Here is a 21,117-nt window from a genome sequence, read left to right on the forward strand (position 1 = left end):
TAATTAATTATTATGCTTAATTTTTATTTTAGACTGGTCTGAATCACCAACAATATTCCATATAACAATAAGAATGGTTGTGTGCTTTCCTTTGGCAAACCTTGTTGTAAAAACAAATCTTTAAGACCTCACCTATTTTTCCTGCTTTCTTAATAATCTTTTGCTGAAGGTACAAACTAAGAAATTAATAGTAGATATTTCACCCAGTATGGTCCTTGTTTTTTAATGTAAGGTAATACATTAAACAATACTATTGAAATAGGAGAATGTTATGTTGAAATATATGTTGAAACAAATGAAAATGTTGAAACCTTACTTTTGAGGTTCAGATGATTTATTTTAATTGCTTTCTGCCTGTTCTTTATGTTCACAGGACTTGGACTTACTAGCAAACGGTGACCTAACAGTTATAGGAGATCGTGGAGCTACGCTGAGTGGGGGACAGAAGGCCCGTGTAAATCTGGCTAGGTTAGTATTTTTGTTGTTTCTAAAATGTATATGTTGACAGACATTAGTAACTGAAAGTAAATGAAAGTAAAACTTTGTGACGCTGGCTTTTCTTTAAACCCTATAGAGCTGTATATCAAGATGCAGATATCTATCTTTTGGACGATCCACTGAGTGCAGTAGATTCTGAAGTTGGAAGACATTTGTTTGAAAAGTAGGTTATTGCTATATTTTTATTTAAAATACAATTGTTGTCTTTCAGTTTCCTATAGAGAAACTTGAAAAAGCACTTTTGGGTAGATGCTTCACAACGTTTAATGCATTCACTTTCTGCATTTATTTTTCTTCTCTTTTACACATTTGGAAGAGCTGTGAATCTTTTCTGCCTTTTTTTTCTTTATTTTTAAAAGCTTTGGAATACTCTGGTTTGAAGATATTAGAATCATTCCTAAGGGAATCTGTTTTCTTGAGGAGAATGACAGATTGTACATCAGTATTGATCAGTGCTGGGTTTTATGAATATTAGTACCAAGTGAAGAACAATGTGGGCTGGGATCTTCAATCTCTCTTAGTTTTTATTGCAGCTTTATTTGCAGAGTAATTTATTAGCAGCTTTATTGGATTGATAGACACTCCAAGCAGCTGAAGAAAAGGCCAGAACTCTTACAGTCTTGAGTAGTTGAAATTTCTCTTTGAAGAAACAGGGAATGATAGTGTGCAGACCAGACTGTGGAGAGCAAAAGTAGAGAAGAGAATGTGTAAGCTTAACATGAAAAAGAAGAGAGATTAGACCTTCCCCTATTTCTGAAGAGATGGGAAAGTCTTCATTAAAAATGAGGTTCCCTTCTCAATGAGCTTTCTCTTCTCTGTCTCTCTTCTTTCAGTCTGCCTAATCTACAGCACATTGATACTGTAAGAATAATTCATTTTTTTTCCAGCCAGTGTTTTATCCTTGTTTCTTCATAACCTACTTCTCTCCCTGTCAAACAGAATTTATTAGAAGTGTAAGGAAAAGCTTCCACTGATTGAGTTCACTTGGCTTTAGTCAAAGCCTAAGCGAAAGCATTTTCCAAAGCATATGTACCTCCCTTGAATTCCACACTCAAACTACTTAAATTTGCTTGTACTTTTGTTCCCTCCTTCCCACCCCTAGGCAATTGTAGAAACTTGTATTGAAGAAATGATCACAGAATTTCCATTGACCAACAATATACGCATGTTCTTTTTTCCCAAATGAGGAAGCTTTTAGCATCCAAATTTGAAAACTGTACATCCCATTTATGTTGATGGTTTTGAATTTGGAGATCCCTTTAAAACCTCATCATCGATTTCTTGAAATGGTTACATTTTCTTTCTGTGAGCTGGTATGAAGTTAGAGTTTTATGATAGACTTCATATTTGTTATTGTATGCATGTTCATTTTCACCTGCTACAACTGATACATGGTCTTCACTAATTCTGTAGCTTATGTACCCTGTAAAATTCTTCTAACACCTGTTGCAGCAGCTATCTAAGATTTACTCACTGCTTCTCTGTTTTTGCACAAGATCACTTGACAGCTTCAGCTTCTGAATGTGTCTGTGCCTTAGTTTGGAAAGCACACATGCCTATGTTGTCAGTGTTTCTCTTTTTTTAGGTCTGAAGGTTTATTCGCTGAGGGGAAAACAGAGAAATATAGTAGTGGAAGTTCCTTGGGTGGAAGTTTGAGTTGCCTCTTTGATTTATTCTGTGTTCTATGAGGGCTCTGACATGGAGTCTCTATATGTTGCTGCAGAACTGGAAATCTGGATTTTTGTATATGCTCTGCTAGCACTATGTAAGTTTTGCTGATAAGTGGAGGTGAGAAGATGTAAGGAGATGACCTCAGAGAATGTGAAACTTGGAAAACTGGCTGTGATTCTTCCTAGCAGCATGAATTTTCATTTACCTCTTCCTCTTGAGCTCTAGATTAATTTGAGCTAGGTAGATAAGTACAATAAAACTGTTTTGTGGGGAGAACAGTCTGTGTGGAGTAGTAGTGGCAAAGAAAACCGAAATGTGTCTCTTCTAAAGATGTTAAATGAGGGCTTTTTTAGATGAGAACCTGGATTCTGAGGCCCCCACGCGAGCTGTAAAAGGTGCTGGGTCAGCTGGGAGAGTTCAGTAGCTTTCAGTGAATAACAAGTCTGTGCTTGTTTCTTAGTGCTTCCTGAACAGTGCTAGAAATGTAAAGAAGAGAGCGCTTGAGCAAGAATGATTTCTTAGAACATGGTGCTGAGGAATGTCTGAGATACCACTTCATACAAACTGCCCCCAGGAATCCAAACCGCAAGGCGTAAAACAATGGGCTAGATGGAAGAAATAGGGGCTTATTTAATTTGACTCTGAAATGGATATTGTTCAGTTCACTCGCTCAGTTTTTTTTTTTTCTTTTTCCTTTGTAATTTTATATTAAAGTTTAAATTTTTTTAGAAGTGCCTATTCTTTTTGTTTACATCTAAAGATAGGTATGTTCCTAGTAATTCCCTGAAGCTGTAGAGGGCTGATTCATTGCATTTGTTGCTTCTCTCTGTTCTGTTCAGCTGCCGTGGTAAACAGCTTAAAATATATAAATTCTTTTCAAATGAGAAAGAATGCAAAGTAGCACAGCTCCAGTGGGAAAATAGTCCCTAATATTAATGAGGGCTTGTGTCTCTTAAAATTTTTTCTGCAGTGCAGACAAGTTGTTCCGTGGATGATGGAGCAGATACAGTCAGTTTTACAGTGAATTTCTCTCTCCCGATCAGATTCCTTGAGGCCTAATAAGATATAAATTGGATATTCCCCTATTTTTGTGCTGTTCGTGTTTTTTTTTCTGCTGAGTTCTCTGATAATTGCCAATAGACCAGCATCAACCTTTTCATAAAAGGAGGCACTGGTATATCCTGTATTTTTGTTTATCTGTGTGTGTATACACATATATACATACATAAATATGCATATATAGATGTATGTTATTTTTATTTATATATACTATACATATGGTATCTTTTCACTAAGGGAACTTAGAGAATTTTAGACCTCTGGATTTTCCACCAGGTTTGAAAGGAGGGGCATACATTGCAGATGGTGTGACATGTATCTTTGTATGACAAAGTTTGGAATTTAAGTTTTGGAATTGGAGTTTAGAGCCTTTTGTGCTCTAAGAAAGTAATTCAGTCATACTTGGGCCCCGAGAGATTTCCTGGTCTGCCTGTGCATCTTTGTAAACAGATCTCAGTAATTGTATGGTTTCACGTATCCTTTCAACAGAAATTGTGTCCTATTGACGATGCTGAGTTAAGGTATTTTAAGGGTCAGGTTTATATTACTGTACTGAGACAGACAGACTTCTCTAGGTGTTGTTCTTCCCTTGTATCCTTTCTAGTGATAGGAGCTGTGTGCTGATCTCAGTTGATGATCAGCCCGATTTCTTTCAGTTTCTCCTTTGTACATGTGGGAGTAGCTTACAGGACAGTTTGAGAATCTTTGGAAATCACACCTAACATTGTGATGATGTTTGGCAATAGTAGTTGCAGGTGCATCATTCCTTCTATCAAAGGGAGTTCTGCAGATTGTTTTGAGTTTATGCTCAAGGTGTTTTGAATGTAATGGTCACTTGTCTGTTCTTTCTGAATTTTGCCAATAGAATTAGAAAAAATCTGCAAAAGAAATCCTTGCATCTATCACAGTAATAACAATGAAACTTCAGCGTGTATTCAGGTGTTGGTACCAGGGGATGACAGCTTCCAGTAGGAACTCAGGTGATATGTGGCATGTAGCTGGACAGTGGGTCTCTGAATAACTAACTGTAGGTGGAAGCTGACCAGAGAGTCAACTGGCAACTTGGCCAGGTGTTCTGAAAGATACCGTTTCTCCTTTGCCATCTCATACAACTGAGAGTTGCTCTGCAAGAGAGGAAAAAGAGCAGGCATGATTTGTAGCAAATCATTTTGTAATGGCAGAAAAAGGTAAAGAAATGGTAAGCTGGTGGCAAAGGAGAGCGGGAAATTCCATCATGCAAAATGCATGGATAAGATATCCTGAATTCCTTAGTGTACTCTTACCTAAGACCCAGAAGTGTTTGAAGGAAGGAAGAAAATTAAGTATGGAAAAACAATAAAAGAACTGTTTTAAAACTACATGCACAGATCTGATTATTTATTTAGTCTGTTTAAAGCAGTTTCACTTTTGGAGCCCTTAGGACTCTGTGAATGCTTCCACTCTAGCATTCCTCAAAGTGGGGTACACATGCAATTTTCCTGTAATGCTGACGTTTTGAGGGAAGAGGGCTCTTGTGGTCGTGTAGACTTGGAAAGCAAGTGGAGTATGTCAGTTCTGCAAAACTAGCAAATAGAAGCTAGAAGGTGTCCTTGCTGTAGAGAGTTTTACAGGCAGAATTACTGTGTCAGAGGAACCGAGCAATGGTAACCCTGCCGAATGTACAAGGAAGCTGTTCTGTAAGCTTAAGGATTTTTCTCTGCTTCCCTTTATGTATAATGTCTGGAAATAGGAGATATGTCAAGGATATCTATAAGGATTCCCACTTTGTGATTTACACCTGGTCCATGCTCGTCATTCCTTTGGTATGACTGCAGTGATGACAGCCCTAATGTAGTGCTGTCGCTCTTAGAAGTGTGTTAGTTATGCCTTTATGTTTGGATGACAAAATAGGAATTCCTTGAATTTCATTACACTTACTGTAGGTGTTATGTTTAAAAGGTATGAATATGTCATAGAAATGTTGTTGTTTTTTTTTAATAAAACGAAAAGTGTAAATTTGACCACTGTACTTTTTATATGTTTTCAAAAAAAAGCCTGTAAATCTTTATAGACTTTTACTCCTAGAATTATTTTGGGGCTTTCTGTCTTGTGTACATTTCTGGTTTGTTTTGTTTGTCTTAAAATCGTACAATATATGCTTACAGAACCCCAGTATACTTAAATGCCTTAGAGTTCTGTGGGTGAGATGCAGAAGAGTATTATGCATACCAGAATAAAAACGGACTTGCGGGGCTGTACAAATTCCTGGAGTGAAAGATCCTGAAGAGCTACTTGAATTCAAAGATCTCTGACTCAGAAGGTCCACTGTATATGGAGTCTAGAAGCTAGAACTGTATGGTAAAGAAAGTATGTTTATTTAGTTATATACTTCAACCAGCCATTCTCTGCTGGCTGCTGTCTAGGTCAGGACAGTGAATTTTACGGGTCTTTATTTTGTGTCAGTGCAGTTGTCCTTATGCACTGTCACAATGGAGACAAGGACTTGTCATGAGGTTGAAATAAAAGTTTAACAAAATAAGCGTAGAAATAGAAACGATGTAATATAAGTAGATGTGTTTCTGCGTCTTTGGCAATTATGTCACTTTTTTCCTCTCCTGAAATCCTGTATATTTCATAAGGTACCAAAACAGCTGGAGAATTCATCTTAAACTTCTTCAATTTAAAGGAGAGAAAAGCACGTGTAGTAAGCAAATTAATGTAACAAAGGCTTTACGCCTGTGAGCACTTGTGCATGTGCTTTAATTTAATTTCAATGGTTGTTTCCACTGAAACAGATGTAAGTATTAGAGTAAACTTAAACTTGTGTGTGAACTTGCAAAAAGAAGAGGCAGGAAGAATGTTAAGGAAGAAAGTCTAATCATTAAAGAAGAAACACTTTGCAGAGGTGAAAGAAAGCTGGTTCTTAGAGATAAAAACTTTAAAAAGATTAAAGAACAACATCTCTCAAAGTAAAGAAAACCTGATATGGAAGGAAGAACAAACAAGGATTCACATACGCAAAGGTGCCAACATGCTGCCTCTGCCTAGAGGAGCAATTGTGCTGTTGTAGGCACCCTCCTAAGTGTCTTCTGCCACGTGCCCTGCAGTATCAAAGCTCAAACTGTTTTTTTTAATTGCACAGAATTTTTTTGGCAAACTGCAATGGGTTTTTAAATGAGTGATAATATCCTGTTACTTAGATTTGTTAACTCAAAGTATTGTTTATTTATGTCAAGTTGGAAGAGAATAGCTTTGAAACAGATCTGTCCTGATTCTGTCCTCAGTGCAGAATGAATGAAGGTCGTTGATTCTTTAGTTTTCAGGTGTTAGAAACCTGGGCTATGCTTCAGGCAGTTTTGGAGACAGACAGGGAAAAGGAAGTTCTTGATTAAAGGTTGTTAGTTTTTATGCACACAGAAGGTTTAAGTGCAGTGTGTGACTCTGTGAGCGCTCAGTGGGCAGGGATCAATGGTGTAGCAGTTGGGTAAAAATTAGATGCAGATTGAGGAAGATCACAAATAAGTGTAAGTTGGCAATGTCATTCTCTTGTCAAGGAAACTGTGCCCTCTTGTTAGATTTTGCTTTGTCAACGTTATGTTTTGTACCTGAAAAAATGTATTCAATCAAAAAATGCAGAGGGGCTTCAGACTTAGTGACCTGTAAAGGAGGTTCAGAAGTCAAGGGGTAAAAAAGAAAAAACTGTTCCTCACTTGAAAAATAAATGTATATTTGGTGTTTGTTTCTTTTTTTGTCTGGCATAAATAAGCCCAAAAGTGAAGCTGAAGACTGTATAAAGGGTCTATGCACACAGAAATAATGGCTTATTGGGAAGCGGTGGATTTAAACTGCATCAAAAAACCATAAGCTTGGATTTAGAGAAAAATGTACAGTGGTAAAGGAAGTTTGCTGCTTGAATGCATCTTGAGGAATATGAAAATTTCTATTGTTGAGCTTAAAACAATCATGCAAAACAGTCCATCCATAATTTGTCAGGAAGTGATGTAAGTTGATTCTTACACGGTATAGAAAATGAAGCTTTCATAGTCCCCTTCTCCCCCTTTTCCTTGTACTGGAAAGACTGAAGAACATTTGGGTCTTTGCTGTATCTCTCCTGGCTGCATATGCACATGTATGTCTGTATGCGTATGTACATTTAATAAATGTGACAGCATTTTTGTTCACTAATTCATCCTGCTGTAATGCATTGAAGATGCTTGCAGTCTAACTAAAGAGAGCATGCCCCTCAAGGGAGTAATGGAGAAGCATGCTAAAGGTGAACTTTATGGTTTTTGAGCAGCAAGAGGAACGATAGAGGTGGTTTGGAGCATGCTCTTCAGCAGAAGTCTGAATCATAGAATTGTATGTTCCATGTTGGAAGGGACCCGCAAGGATCATGGAGTCCAGCTCCAGGCTCCACACAGCTGCACCCAAAATCAAACCTTATGTCCGAAAGCTTCTGGATGCTCCATGAACTCCAGCACTCGGGGCCGTGCCCACAGCCCCGTGCATCCTTTTACCTGCCCACCACCCCCCGTGCAGACCCTGTCCCTTAACCCCCAGCTGCTCCTCCCCTGATGCAGCTCCATGCCGTTCCCTCGGGTCCTGTCTTTGTCACGCAGAGCAGAGCTCAGCGCTGCCCCTGCGCTCCCAGTGAGGAGCTGCAGCCACCGTCAGGCCTCCCCTCAGCTCCTCTGCTCTGGGCTGAGCACACCCAGGGACTTCTGTGGCTTCTCATGCATCATATTGTGTCCTTCACACCCTTCACCATCTTCGTAGCCATTCTTTGATTGCTCCCCAATAGCATTATTGAATTGTTTGGCTTGGAAGGGACCTTGAAGATCATCTAGTTCCGCTCCCTTTGCTGTGGGTTTGAATAATTTGATGACTTTTTGAAGTGTGAGAGCCATACTGCAGGCACTCTCGCAAAGCAGCAGTGTTTCAAGAGAGGACACACTGCCTACCAGCAATGCTGTACAAACCTTCTTTAGATTGACAGGATTTGGCCTTCTGTTTAAAAAGTCAGCAGTCTAAAGGTGTTGATGCATCTGAACACTTTGGCCAGGTGTGCACCACCTGTATTTTCACTGAGTTCCCTGCATGATTGGTAAGAAAATGAGATATTCTCAGATGTTCACCTAGAATTGGGTGCCTTCTGTTATGTTTGTTGTTCTTCAGCTGTGCAGAGCAGTATTTCTAAAAGTAGGTGGAATGAAACTGAGCCTTCGTGAACCAATTCAAAACATAAATGCTTATAGACTATCTCAGATCTTTTGTGCTTCATTTACAAGGCAATGCTAAGTTTTCACAAATACAAATTAAATGAGCTTGGAGTTTTGTGCAGGGCCCTTTATTACATTTGGCTGTATTGTACTACGCTTTGAACTTCGCCTTTTGTCGTGGTGATCTTCAGCCTATAAACTTAAAGCTCCGCTGTACTTTGCAAAACAGGATGTTGTCAAATGGGGGAGAGAATATGCAAAAAAAAAAAGAAATTAAAAAAACAGAAAACATAAAACTTAAAGTAGCCTGGTGTGTTGAAACAGACATTAAGTATACACTTACTGTTTTAGTCATTTTGCAACCTCGGTGCATCACGATGATGCTGTATTTTAAATGGCAAAATCTTCTAGTGAGCTGTGTGGGCAGTGAGTTGTTTAAGTCAGTAATAGCTCGAGGTATATGTGCTTCGTTGTGATTTTTTTTTCCTCCCTGTGCCAGTGAATTGTGACAACAATTTTTCTACTCATCTCTTATCAACAAACTGTTCAGCTAGTTTCTTTCTACCAAGGTAGACGTCAAATATGAAGTTGTTGTTTTTTAAAAAAATCCATATTTGGATGAACTGATCTGTCTCTGGAAATCCGCATTTCCACAGAGGTCACGATGTAGATCACATGAGATGCTGTGCTGATGGCCCTGACAGTACTGATCGGTTTGCTCTGATGCTGAGATAATGCATGCTTTTCTTTTTTTTTTAAATGTAAACTTAAAGTACAGTGAGCTCACCTCGCTGTGACTCAGGATCAAGGTTTGAAGGTTTTCAGCCATTAGATTTTGTGGGTCTGACAGTGAACTGTTAGGCATATATCTGGCACAGAGAAATTTAATAATGGAAGTAGCATGGAGGCTGTAGGACCTATGTAAGGTTGAAAGCTAGATCTCTTGACGATGAATATCTCATATATTCTTTTCTGGCAGCTTTTCTATTAGGCAAGCAAATATCCTGTGGTGTCTCTGATCTCTGTCCAGTCCTCTGGATAGGGTTTGTTGAAGACTGTTTTGTAGCATGTCTTAAGCTGACGCTCCAGGTCCCGCATGGCTTGTTTCCGTGACTGCTCAAAGGGTAGGCAGTCACCACACCCAAAATAATACTCCCACAAAGAGTTTGGTGTATGAATAGTTGCAACTGCTCAAATAGTTACGCTGCTGCAAGTACGCTGTCTTGATTAATTGTTATCTTGATCAATTAAGAATGACATCACTGGTTTATAGTTACTTCTTGAATGCTGCTTAGAAGGTAGATAACTCGTTCAGTAAGTAGATAACTCAGTTCAGTTAGCTTAATTTCGCTGCAGTTTATTTGGAGCTGCATAACATACTTTCTGCATGTAATTATTTACTCTGACTAGTAGTATTAAGCACGTTGTATACTTCTCCCTGTGATCTGTCAGACTGACAAAATAGATGTTAAAAGTAGGTGTAGCAGAAACACAACAGGAATTTATGAGACAGAATAAACCAGACGACATCGTTGTTTAGCTCATGTTCTTCTGTTTTTCTTCCTATACTGCTTATTTTCATTTCTCCATTGAATTTGTTTTGTTTTGTTTTTTTAGAAGAGTGAAAAGATGCAATTGTTGTGTGGTGTTTTTGCTTTTTCCTTTCTTCAGTTGTGAATGTCATCCTCCTGTGTTTTATTAGGGGGAAAAAAAAAACAACCTCAGTAGCAGTGGATCTGTGGAGTAAAACGTTTGGTGCCCAGGTCCACATGCAGGTTAGGAAGGTTCTTCGTTTAGCAAGCTATCATCTGCTTCTGTGGGCTGCATTCCTGATGGCAGACGGATGGGATGTGTGCTTCTGGAATGCATCTTCCAGCTTGCTTTCACCTAGGGGAAGTCCAGTCTACATTCACCAGTACTGCTTGCCAGTATGGACCACAGCAGATTGAGTAGTAATATTTGCTTTTCCAACCCTCTCAGTGACTTACTTGTAAAAACTGTTGTGAAAGTTTATTTCAGAGAAGTTATTTCTATTTCCTATGTTTTTCTATCACTGTCCACAACATGTTGCCTTGCTTCTTTTCCATTAGTTTCATTTTCGTTAAATAACCTCTTCAGAATTCAGTTATATATGAACATTTGTGAGGAGGACCTTCATTGCAACTTTAATGAACTACATCCTTCTCTGTCACTCTAAACCAGAAATACAAAATTACTTCTCTTCCTTGAATATGTAAAAAAACAAAAAACAAAAAACAACAAAGCAGCCTGCTTTTTGTTGAGCATAATTTTGAAAAGTGCAATAGGCATGATGAGTATCAGTTTATTTTAAGCACTGTTACATCGAGTAGAAGTTTCCCAGAAACAGTCATTACATTTTAGGATACCTTATTTTTAAAATTCTTTTTTCCATCTGTTTGCAGGTGTATTTGTCAGGCTTTACATCAGAAGATCTGTGTTTTGGTGACTCACCAGTTGCAATATCTCCGTGCTGCAACTCAGATTCTAATATTAAAAGATGTAGGTGATAATAGTGTCTATATATTTATAGCTTTCTAATCGTCTTTTATAATCTAAGAAAGGAAAAAAAAAAGTTCACATCTCATATTTTTTATTTGTAAATGCATTTTCTGTTCACTGACTGTGTGTGTTTTTTAAGATAAATAGTTACTAATAGCAGTTTTTTAGAACAACTTGCCTGTTACGTCTTGCTTCTGAATTTTGTTATACCTACATATAATTTTATATATGAATTCTGTCTTACATATATATGTAATATATTGTGAAAGAATTATTTCTTTTGAGACAGAGTTAATGCTTTGCTTTTATTCTTGTTTTTTCACTGTTGTGTGAATTAAGGGCTGTGTTGGTTTTGCAGCCAATCGCCTTTTTAAATTCAGACTGAGAAACAGGCACAGATACCTTTGAGAACAAGCAGTCCTTCAGAGAAACTGGTTTCTTCCAGACTTTCTTGTACCATTTGTTCACATGTAGAGAGGAAATGCAACAATTTGAGATGTTTTTTTAAGGTTGAGTGATGAAGTACTTCAAATTACTTTTGATGCATCACAGAGTTGCAAGAAAGTGTGTTACCTGCCTTTTTCCTCGTTCAGATCTCTTTAAATGTTGCATTAGTGTTCTAGGGATGAGTTTGTGACAGATAGAAGAAACAGCACACACTAGGAAAAAATCTGGAGTAGACATGACTGATGGTCATGAATGTAGTTCAGTAAGCATGTGCTAAAGCTGCATGGCTGTCCTCTGCAGCTTCTCCAGAGAGGTAAGTCTCACCTGGCTGTAACTGGGACTTTTGCTGTCCCCCATCTGTGTTATTTGGCCTCACAAACTGTCAGAACAGGATTGCTCAGAGAGTGAAGAGCTTGTTACTGCACTTTGGAATGATGAATTGAGAGAGGCTTCACTTCATTTACTGCAGTGGGTTGTATGCTTAGCAACAGCAGAACTCTAGAAGCAGCAGGGATAGGTGCAAACATTGTTACGGAAAAGGTACAGTGAAGATAATAAAACTTGTATTAATTGTAGGGTAAAATGGTGGGAAAAGGGACCTATTCAGAGTTCCTGAGGTCTGGCATCGACTTTGCTTCCCTTCTGAAAAAAGAGGAGGAGGCAGAACAGCCGTCAGTTCCAGGCACCCCAAACCTGAAGTCCTCCCGGAGCCGTACCTTTTCAGAGTCCTCTGTCTGGTCCCAGGATTCTTCTGTCCACTCAGTGAAAGATGGAGCAGTGGAGCAACCACCTGTGAGTACTCAGAGAACAGAAACATCACAATTCTTGTTTGGCTGTGTGTGTTTGTTTTCGTTTGTTTGTTTTCAACTCAGACTATGAGGAGGGCTCTTTCCTGACTGCCTCTGAATTTCAGTGAGTGTTGGCTTCCATTAGCAGGTGAGAGCTCACTTGTGGCTGCCCAGAACTGGTAGTCCTACCACCTAAGCTGCAGAGGGCAGGCATCCAACAGCTCTGTGCAGCTCTCCTCAACAGTTTGATCAGATTCATCAGTGGCTCTGCCGAGTTTCCAGAAGAGTTGTACCCTGGTATTTCCTGTCCTCTGACAGTGGTACTTTAAAGGATCAGTAATACTGTGTTGAGTGGGTTTTATGTGTTTGTACAGTGCTGAGGTCAGATTAATAATTTCCTTGAAATCATAAGCTTGGGAAATGCATGCAGAATATGTAGCAGTGGCTTCCTACAAAATCTTCATTTGCATGGCTGGTATTATCATCCCCACATGATCATGAGCTGGCCCTGAGGGAAGAACCTTGGGATGCTGTTGCACAGCTCTCCCCAGCTCTTCTGGTATCGAAAAAAGAATGCTTTTATGGTGCCAGCTTGACTTCCATATGCCTTGTTATCTCTTGGTCTACACCGTGCAAAAGCAGCTGTAATGTTTTCTGTACCAGAGGTGGCCTTGTGATGGTGTGTTTGCATTCACACAAAACAGTGCAGGAGTCCTGTAGCCCTGCTAAGCTTATGCTAGCATACATCCATGGAACAGGTAATCTCTGTATGTCCTTGAATCTTTTCATCTTTATACTATGCGTGTACATGATACATTTTTCTATAATAGAAAGCAGTTAGAGCTGCTAAACCCAATCCCCACCCTCCCAAAAAAAGGGCTGCAAATATTTACTTTTCATATCTTTTTGGAAGAATGTTTTTATGCCAAAAAGCAGTGAACTTCATATCTGATATTATTCATTTGTCAGCAATAACTGCTGTAAGATCCACAAACATGCCAAACTTCTTAGCAGTATTAGAGCTGTTGGGTTGAGAGGGGAAAGAAAAAAAAAAGAACAACAAGCAAAACAAATGATTCCCCAAAAAACAAGATAGGCTTCTCTTACAGGCAAGTTACTGGGGTTTCTCTTCACTACTGAGTCAGATCTGTTCATTCCTCTGCTTCTGTACAGTTATGTCTGCTGATAACAACACCAAATGTTATATGTGCATTGATCTAACACCTGGTTTTCTATCACATAAGAGTCACCCCCTTCCCTCCCCCCCCCCCCCCCCCCCCCCCAAAAAAAAAGAAAAAACCAAAAAAAACCAGAATGTTGTTCATTTGGATAATAGATCTATTTTATATCTGTTTATTTTTTTACTTTTCTCTCTTTTATTGTTCCCTATCCGTGGGTCATTTTACTGGTTTTTCCCAATTAACAGATGCTTTGATTAGAAGTTTGTTAATTCTTTTTTTACTGTCAGCATATGTTGACTGATTTCTGATTCAGACTTGCAGAAGATTGTTTACTTTAAAAGGCAGGATTATACACACTTGGATACAGAATACAGAGACTTTTCTATGTTAAGACCTTGGTTTTGAGAGCTGTGATGATTGATGCTAGTGCATAAGAAAAGAAAAATCTGGTGCAGCAGTTAGCAGTGCTGGCAGTTGGAGCAAATATTTCTGACTGCAAATGAACTCGTGTTACATGGCATGATGCAATGCAAAATATAATCCTGCCAGTGTCATTTTGCAGAGTAGATTTTTCAGTGTTACTGCAATGAGACTAATTTTTTTTGTGAAAGCTAAGGTTCTCATACTTAAAGTTTTTGTGTGTGTAATCGCTTTATCTTATTATTTAATTGTTTGCTGATTTTGAACCATGTCTTTCAAGTAGCTTAGTCTGAATCTATAGCTGCCAGGTTAATGTTTTGGTTTTTTTTTTCCAGGCTGAAAATCCACTGGCTGCTGTGTCAGAGGAGAGTCGTTCTGAGGGAAAAATAAACTTCAAAGTTTACAGAAAATATTTCACTGCAGGAGCGAACTACTTTGTGATTTTTATACTTGTATTATTTAATATTTTGGCACAGGTAAGGCACAGGCAGTAAAAAATAATAATAACAAATAATGTTGGTTTTGCCATTTTTTGACGTAGTGTATGCTTACGACTGTGATGTTGCAATGAAAATATTTAGGAACATGGCTTTCTTACGTCTAATAAGTTGATCAAGTATGGAGTTTTTATACTGCATTGAGATATTATGCACTGATCCTTATTCCAGCAGTTGTAATACTTAAATAAAATCATAATTCCACTGACAGTGCAGCACACAAATTAGAAGCCAGTTTCGTTTTTTGGAGATGCAAAACAAAATCTTAAGGTGTATTAAATAGCATTTAGCAAATCTGAAAAAATATTTCCTTCTCCATCTGGAAGCATAAAGAGCTTGATGGGGTATGGAGGAAGGATTACAGAATTGTTAAAAGAAAAGCTCTTCTGCTGGTAAACACAGGTTGAGAAAAAGGCTAGAAGAGTCACTGTTTAGAAGAAGAAGAAAGTGAAATATTGTGTGATGCAGACTGTAACAGATACATAAAAGAATTCTTAGAGAAGGAAAATTATTTTTAAAACTTACTGAAAGAAATGATGAGTTGAGAAGGCTCTGTGAAGACAGCCTATTGCCCTTCTCTTTATTTCCTGCTGAGAAAGCTCAAATTCATTTCATGGAAATGATTGGTCTTGGCTGTAAAAAGTAGTATGTATATTTATACACGTTACATCCTTTTTGCTTATCCTTAAATTGAGTCTGTTGGAAAGGAGGACAACTAAGCAGGATCTCTGCAGCAGGCTTTAATTCACGTGAACAGAGGCATATTTTGAGATAAGTAGCCCTTTTACAGGTTTATAGTCACCTCTTGACACAGAAGGAAAATGGTGGTAAAAGTTTTTCCCTCCCTCTCCTCTCTCATCCTCTTTCAATTCTGTTTCTGGTAATTATCTCCTGTAAACACAAATTTCTGGACTGGTAACATCAGAAAGTTTGTTAATCAAAAAGCATTTTGAAATATCTGTAGTGGCAAATTTAGGAACTGAAAATATGTCTTCTTTAATGTGCAATTAACATATGTTAGGAAGAGCTACTATGTTTTACTTGCCTAAGTGTCTTGCTTTCCTTTAGTTTACTAACAAGGAAGGTAATTTAAGGTAACTTCTTTCTTTGTAGACGGATCTCATAAATCTTCTAATGTGCTTTGCAAATTGCTGCTAATCTTGAAAGACTGGATGGCATACTTCTTTGAATATGTGTTGTTTTCCCAGAGAACATAAAAGAATAGCAAGGAAGTTAACTTTCTAATGTTTTTTTCATTTTGCAAAATGATTCCTGTATTTTCCTCTTTTATTCAAGGTGGCATATGTGCTCCAGGATTGGTGGCTTTCTTACTGGTGAGTTAATGGTGAAAACTGATCAGTTGGTCCTGTCTTTTCACTCAAGAGTTGTTTGTCAAATAGAAATCACTGTTGTATAGGTATGGGAAAAAAAAACTTGTTCTAGGAAACTTGATCTGCTTGATATTTTCTTATCTCTACTCATTCTGTGCATGGAAAAAAAAATGAAACATTATGCTGTGGCTGTGATAGCTTCTTCTCATGGTGTGGTGCATGGCAGTACGTGGGATCTTTTGAACTGAAGGTTTCAATAGAGTTGAATCTAGAAACAGTTAAACATGCTCATGAATATTTGCAGAATGTGATTTGATGATTGTTATCTTCTGTATGCATTTCCACAGGGCAAATCATCAAGAAAAGCTGAATGTTACAACAAATGGAAATAATGGAGCAAATGAGACTGAGCATCTAGACCTTACCTTTTATTTGGGAATTTACGCAGGTAATGACACGTGTGCAGGTGTCTGTATACCTTAAAGATCTATTACTTAACCTACTATAATAAACAGTTTTGAGTGGTGCAAAGCAATGGCAATGTGGGGAAATGTGATTTCTAGCAGGAACCGAGCAACATCCTAACAGATTTGGAGCTTCAGTCTTGCTTCCTTACTAAACTTACTGGAATTAATAAATAAGTAGGTAAATACAACAGAAGAAATGGGTTGAATGCAGACTCTTCAATTTTTTTGCCTAGATTTTAGAAAGTTAAACATTCAGAAAGTAAGCTTATGGTTGTTGTCTCTATTAATAGATTACTCAGCTCTATCTTCTGTTGGGCAGGAGGGGTTTGAAACTGATACTCGTTCTGTACTGTTATAAAACTTGGCATGGCAACATTACTTCTGAAGTGCCGTAGCAAAAGAACCAGTTTTTAAAAAGCCTTCCAGATGAGTATGCAAAGCCAAGTGTTAAAGACAAGTTCAATATATATTCTACATATATATTTCAATATATAATATTATAATATATGTAATAGTTATCCATATGCTTTTTAATATCCAGAAAAGGGAGCTAATCTTTGCGTTCAGACATCGAGACATCTTAAAATACTTGTCTGAAGTGTCAGTTTAAAAATTAATGTTGAAAAAGGATGCGTAGAAATATGCTCTCAGACTTTGCTGTTTAGCACTTCTAGTGTTTCGCAGTTTTGCATGGCACAGTGATTTCTTGATTGAGATATGAGTGATAGGACTGAGAAAACAGGTAGTATACCAAAAGAAAATTCTCTGAATTGAAACATCTCTCTTGCATGAGAGGATAAGTGGAATCTACTTTTTTATTCTTTCTTTTTTTTGTGTGTGTGTGAGAATCCACATGATCTGAATATTTGACTGAATACATTGTGCTTGGCCTGGGAAACAGCAGTGTAGGAGCCAGATAACTTGGCTTTTATTTTCTCTGTAATGTCTTATTTCATGCGCCAATCAGTGGGCTGCACAGCATGATTAAGAATGTCAAACTTGGCTTTCTTTGACCATATAACCTAAATCAAATTGCAGAAAATTTTATCCTTTAAGGCAAATTTTGTTCTAGATAACAGAAAAGCGAAAGTTAACTTTGATATTGAAATGTTCAGATATATCAGTGGTACATTTGCAATGGTTAAAGAGAAAGCATTGTTACTTACATAAAATTGTAAGTTGAAGAACAGTTATATAAGGATAGTAAATTTCACATAAAACACATGATTAACTTTTTATGTACCCTCTGAAATAATGCAAAGTAATTAAACAATTTTTTAAATTGATCTTGATGTTTAAAAAAAATAATCACCATGTTAGCTCCTTCCTGGTCCATGTTTCAGTGGGATTAAGATTTAGAAGAATAAAATTTCTGTTAATGGGAATCCTCAGTGGTCAGAACTGAGGTGCCATGTCCATACCTTTTGTATGAAGTGAGTGTATCAGAAGACTCTGCCTCTCATGCTGAGGAGGTGTGCTTGTAAACATGGTGAGCAAAAACCTTCTGCCTGAGACAGACAGGAGGAAAGGCTTGGCAGTAGTGTTGTTCCTCCCTTTTTCCACCAGCCATTAGGTGTCCTCAGGTGATCAGTGCAGTGAGGGCCACACCAGCAACTTCAGTCAGCTCTGAAGACTGAATGAAGTTGTGCAGGAACATGGGGTTGCCAGGAGCACTTTCCTTCCCCATCCGTTTCTGCAGCCATCTACTTTTAGGCTGTCACTCTGAAAGACATGGATAGTGAGGTTCAAATTAACGCGTAATGTAATTTATTTGCCACTGAAAAACTTATTTTTGCCAATCCCATTTCTCTCTGGACTGTAGTGGGAGGAGCAATATTGCCTACAAAAGATGTCCGAGTAGTGTGCTTAGATTTCTGAAGGTGATGGGTTGAGCCAAAGCTCTGCCCAGGTGCCCCTTCTGCTCTCCCTTCTTGCCTGACCCGGGTTTCCTGGAGGAGCACGTGCATTTACTTTCAGAAGATAAGCTTTCTTCTGCCTGGAATATAGCTTTCTTCCTGGCATGGAATATAGCAGTCAGGACAAAGCAAACAAACTCTCACCCCACCCATGTGCATCTCCATCCAGAGCAATAAAGGACAAACAGAGTAGTTATATTTGCATTCTAGAAGGATACATCTGTAAACAGGAGGTAACAATTGGCCGAATGACATCGTATCATGTAAAACCTCATTCAACCACTACACCGTAGCTGTACCTGAATTGTATCCAGGTTCTCCCTGTCCTTAGAACTGGTTATGTGTTGGGTTGATAGTTAAAGTCTAATTTAAGGTTGTCCTCAAGGCCTGAACATCTGGGCTTGTGGTGGCTGCATTCAGTTTCTGGAGCACATTGCCTGGAAGGCCTGCAGAACTGCCAAGTACAAGGTTAGCAACTGCTGTTCAGCTTTGGACTCTGCTCTTCATTGGCTGGAAACTTAGACAAGCACATTGCGGGCTACTTGCAGCAAACAGACCTACAGCAATCTCATCATTCTTTGTTTCCATCTTTTGCCTTGTAGCACCTCTGTCTTGCTCAGAAGAAAGACAAACAGTCTGCAAACCAATTCCCTAGAAGCACTCTACTCACACTGCATAAGGGATGCATCTTGTTCTGTTAGAGAAATATACATCATTTAAATGATTTGATGTGGTTTACAAGGGGAAGTATGGCACGAGTGGTTTGAACTGATTGAGAATAACTCAAGGTTGTTGCTAAATAGCCGTGTATATATATATTACTTGGTTAATACCTGCTGGCAAATGCTGAATGTTCACAGTGACCTCTGCAAACCACAATTATACATGGCACTGTGAAATGAATTTCTTGGCAAAACTGTTATGCAGAAGGTTATAATACAGATTTATTTAGTGGGTTAACAGACATTTCCTGCATTTCCATTAAGCAGTGATTCTTCTGAAGAGAAAAAGAGAAATTGTTTACATATGACTAACTACAGCTAGTGACAAATATCAGTTAGCTGCATTCTGTGCTTGGAGTCCCTTAGGCATATGTTTGGATTCTTGCTATATGCAGAAACCAACAGAATTATTTTGTCGTTCAATTTTATATTGAAATCCTTTGTGTGTGTGTGTGTGTGTGAGAGAGAAAGATGCATATCTGTATGCAGGCTCTGTCAATTTTGTTTTAATTTCAGGTTTAACGGTGGCTACAATACTGTTTGGCATAATAAGAAGTCTTCTGGTCTTTCAAGTTCTTGTTAATTCTGGTCAGACCTTGCACAACAAAATGTTTAAATCCATTTTGAAGGCTCCTGTCCTGTTTTTTGACAGAAATCCTATAGGTAAGTTTAATCGTCAAAAAACCCTTAACATTGAATGTAACTAATTTGTTATGTTAAATATTCTATTTCTGAGCAGTTATGAATTGAAAGTAGTAGTTGTTTGGTTTTTTTTTTACACACTTGTGGTTTCTGCTTCTTTTAATAAAAACCTATTCTGGTATTCTTAAATTTAGAAGTCAGAATGTTGACTGCTTATTGACAGTTGATCTTACTCCTTTCGAAACTGTGGTCTTGGTGTTGTTCATTGAACAGCTTGCTGCTAGTAGCACCAACTGCACCAGTTGCTGGTTGGTGCTGATCTGATTCAGATAGCAAAGATCTCTCTGTGACATCGTGAACGTATATGCATGTGTTTTGTGGGGATGCCTTTCTTGTGCTTTTCTTTGAAAATTTGACCCCAGCCATCATTTGCCCTTTTTAGAAAATAATTCTAAGCAAGCGTGGTAATTCACATTTGTTGAGAAACTGTGTAGTTTAATATCCTTCCAAAATGGACAATAGAATGCAATTTAAAACTGTAATGCAGATCCTTACACTCTTCAGAGGAAGGGGCAGGGAGAAAAGCTGGAGCAGAGTTAAGAGAGTTGGGGAAGTGGAGTGGTGCTGATTTAATGACCAGAAATCTGATGTGCCTTCTGGCCTTCATTCTCTTGAAGGAAAGGAATACAGGGTTGGTTTCATCTTTCCAGGGACTGTTTAATAACTGTCAGGGTGCATAGGGATCGCTTTGTTGTTTGAGAGAGAGTAGGAATATTTTCAGGAAACATAATTCATGTGTAGAAAAGGTTCACATCCATAGTATGATGAAAAAAACATACATAATTTCCCCCTTTAAAAAGAAAAATCTACAGCTGCATGAGTTTAAGGCCGTTATATGGTCTGCTTGTACTCTGTGTCTGTGGCAATGAAAATTGAAGGCCGCCGCAAAGGGTTAGAAGTAAAGCAGTAAGCTCAGTAGAAAGCCAGTGAGAGCATATATGTCACAAGAAATTACAGTGCTAATGGGGTTTGTTGTCAGAAGTGCAGTGTTTATCCTCTTACCTTTTTGTATGCAGCGTGTGCACTGACTGTGTTTTTTGAGGAATACATAATCATCTTGTAAGAATGCCCAAAACCGTGGCTTATTGTAACAAATAAAGTCAGAGCTATAGACTAAACATCAGGGACAATGTAGAGTAATAAGAAATGGTTTGCTTTGTAACATACTGTGAAGCTCAAATTAGCAGTGCTTTGTAAGAGAGTGGCATTCATACAACCTGCCTATCGCTGGTATTCACATGCCATCGTGACTTACTGATGTATGTTTCTATTTATCAGCGGATATTTTATAATAGAAGATTAACTTCAGTGTGTATAAATTTCTTTTCCTTCATCTTTCCTTTGGTCACGGTGGCGTGCAAAGGTACAGATGTTCTGATCTGAACATCTTTTGGAAAAGGAAAAAGAAAAGGAAAAAGATGATGTTGGAGGCGTGATGTTCAGAACTGCAGCGAGTAGCAGTTCTGAAATTCTGTTTTCAATATCTTTGTTTCGCCACCTGATTAAGGTGGTTTTGTGGGGTTTTTTCTTGCGTATGTATCTTTTAGAATTTGCATTAGGGAAGGAAGCAAAAGCCTTTTTTTCTTTCCTTTTCTTTTCTTTCCTTTTTTTTTTTATTTTTAATTTTAAAGATACTACACTATGAAATAGATACTGAAAAGAAGTGGAAATTACTAAATTACTAAAGCCTCTTTTTTCAG

General features: G+C 38.1%; 1 protein-coding gene across 2 annotated transcripts in view; it reads left to right on the top strand.

The window, feature by feature from the left end:
- The window catches only part of ABCC4 (ATP binding cassette subfamily C member 4), a 152,887-nt gene that overhangs the window by 39,853 nt on the left and 91,917 nt on the right, over positions 1 to 21,117 (top strand). For both annotated transcript variants that reach the window (XM_048933168.1, XM_048933169.1), the window contains exons 12-19: positions 374 to 468; positions 575 to 661; positions 10,850 to 10,946; positions 11,970 to 12,185; positions 14,118 to 14,258; positions 15,576 to 15,613; positions 15,958 to 16,058; positions 19,232 to 19,378. In XM_048933168.1, coding sequence (XP_048789125.1) covers positions 374 to 468; positions 575 to 661; positions 10,850 to 10,946; positions 11,970 to 12,185; positions 14,118 to 14,258; positions 15,576 to 15,613; positions 15,958 to 16,058; positions 19,232 to 19,378 — 922 coding nt within the window. The remainder of the gene's footprint in view (positions 1 to 373; positions 469 to 574; positions 662 to 10,849; positions 10,947 to 11,969; positions 12,186 to 14,117; positions 14,259 to 15,575; positions 15,614 to 15,957; positions 16,059 to 19,231; positions 19,379 to 21,117) is intronic.

The sequence above is a fragment of the Lagopus muta genome, chromosome 1 (genome assembly GCF_023343835.1).
Source record: "Lagopus muta isolate bLagMut1 chromosome 1, bLagMut1 primary, whole genome shotgun sequence".
NCBI lineage: Eukaryota > Metazoa > Chordata > Aves > Galliformes > Phasianidae > Lagopus > Lagopus muta.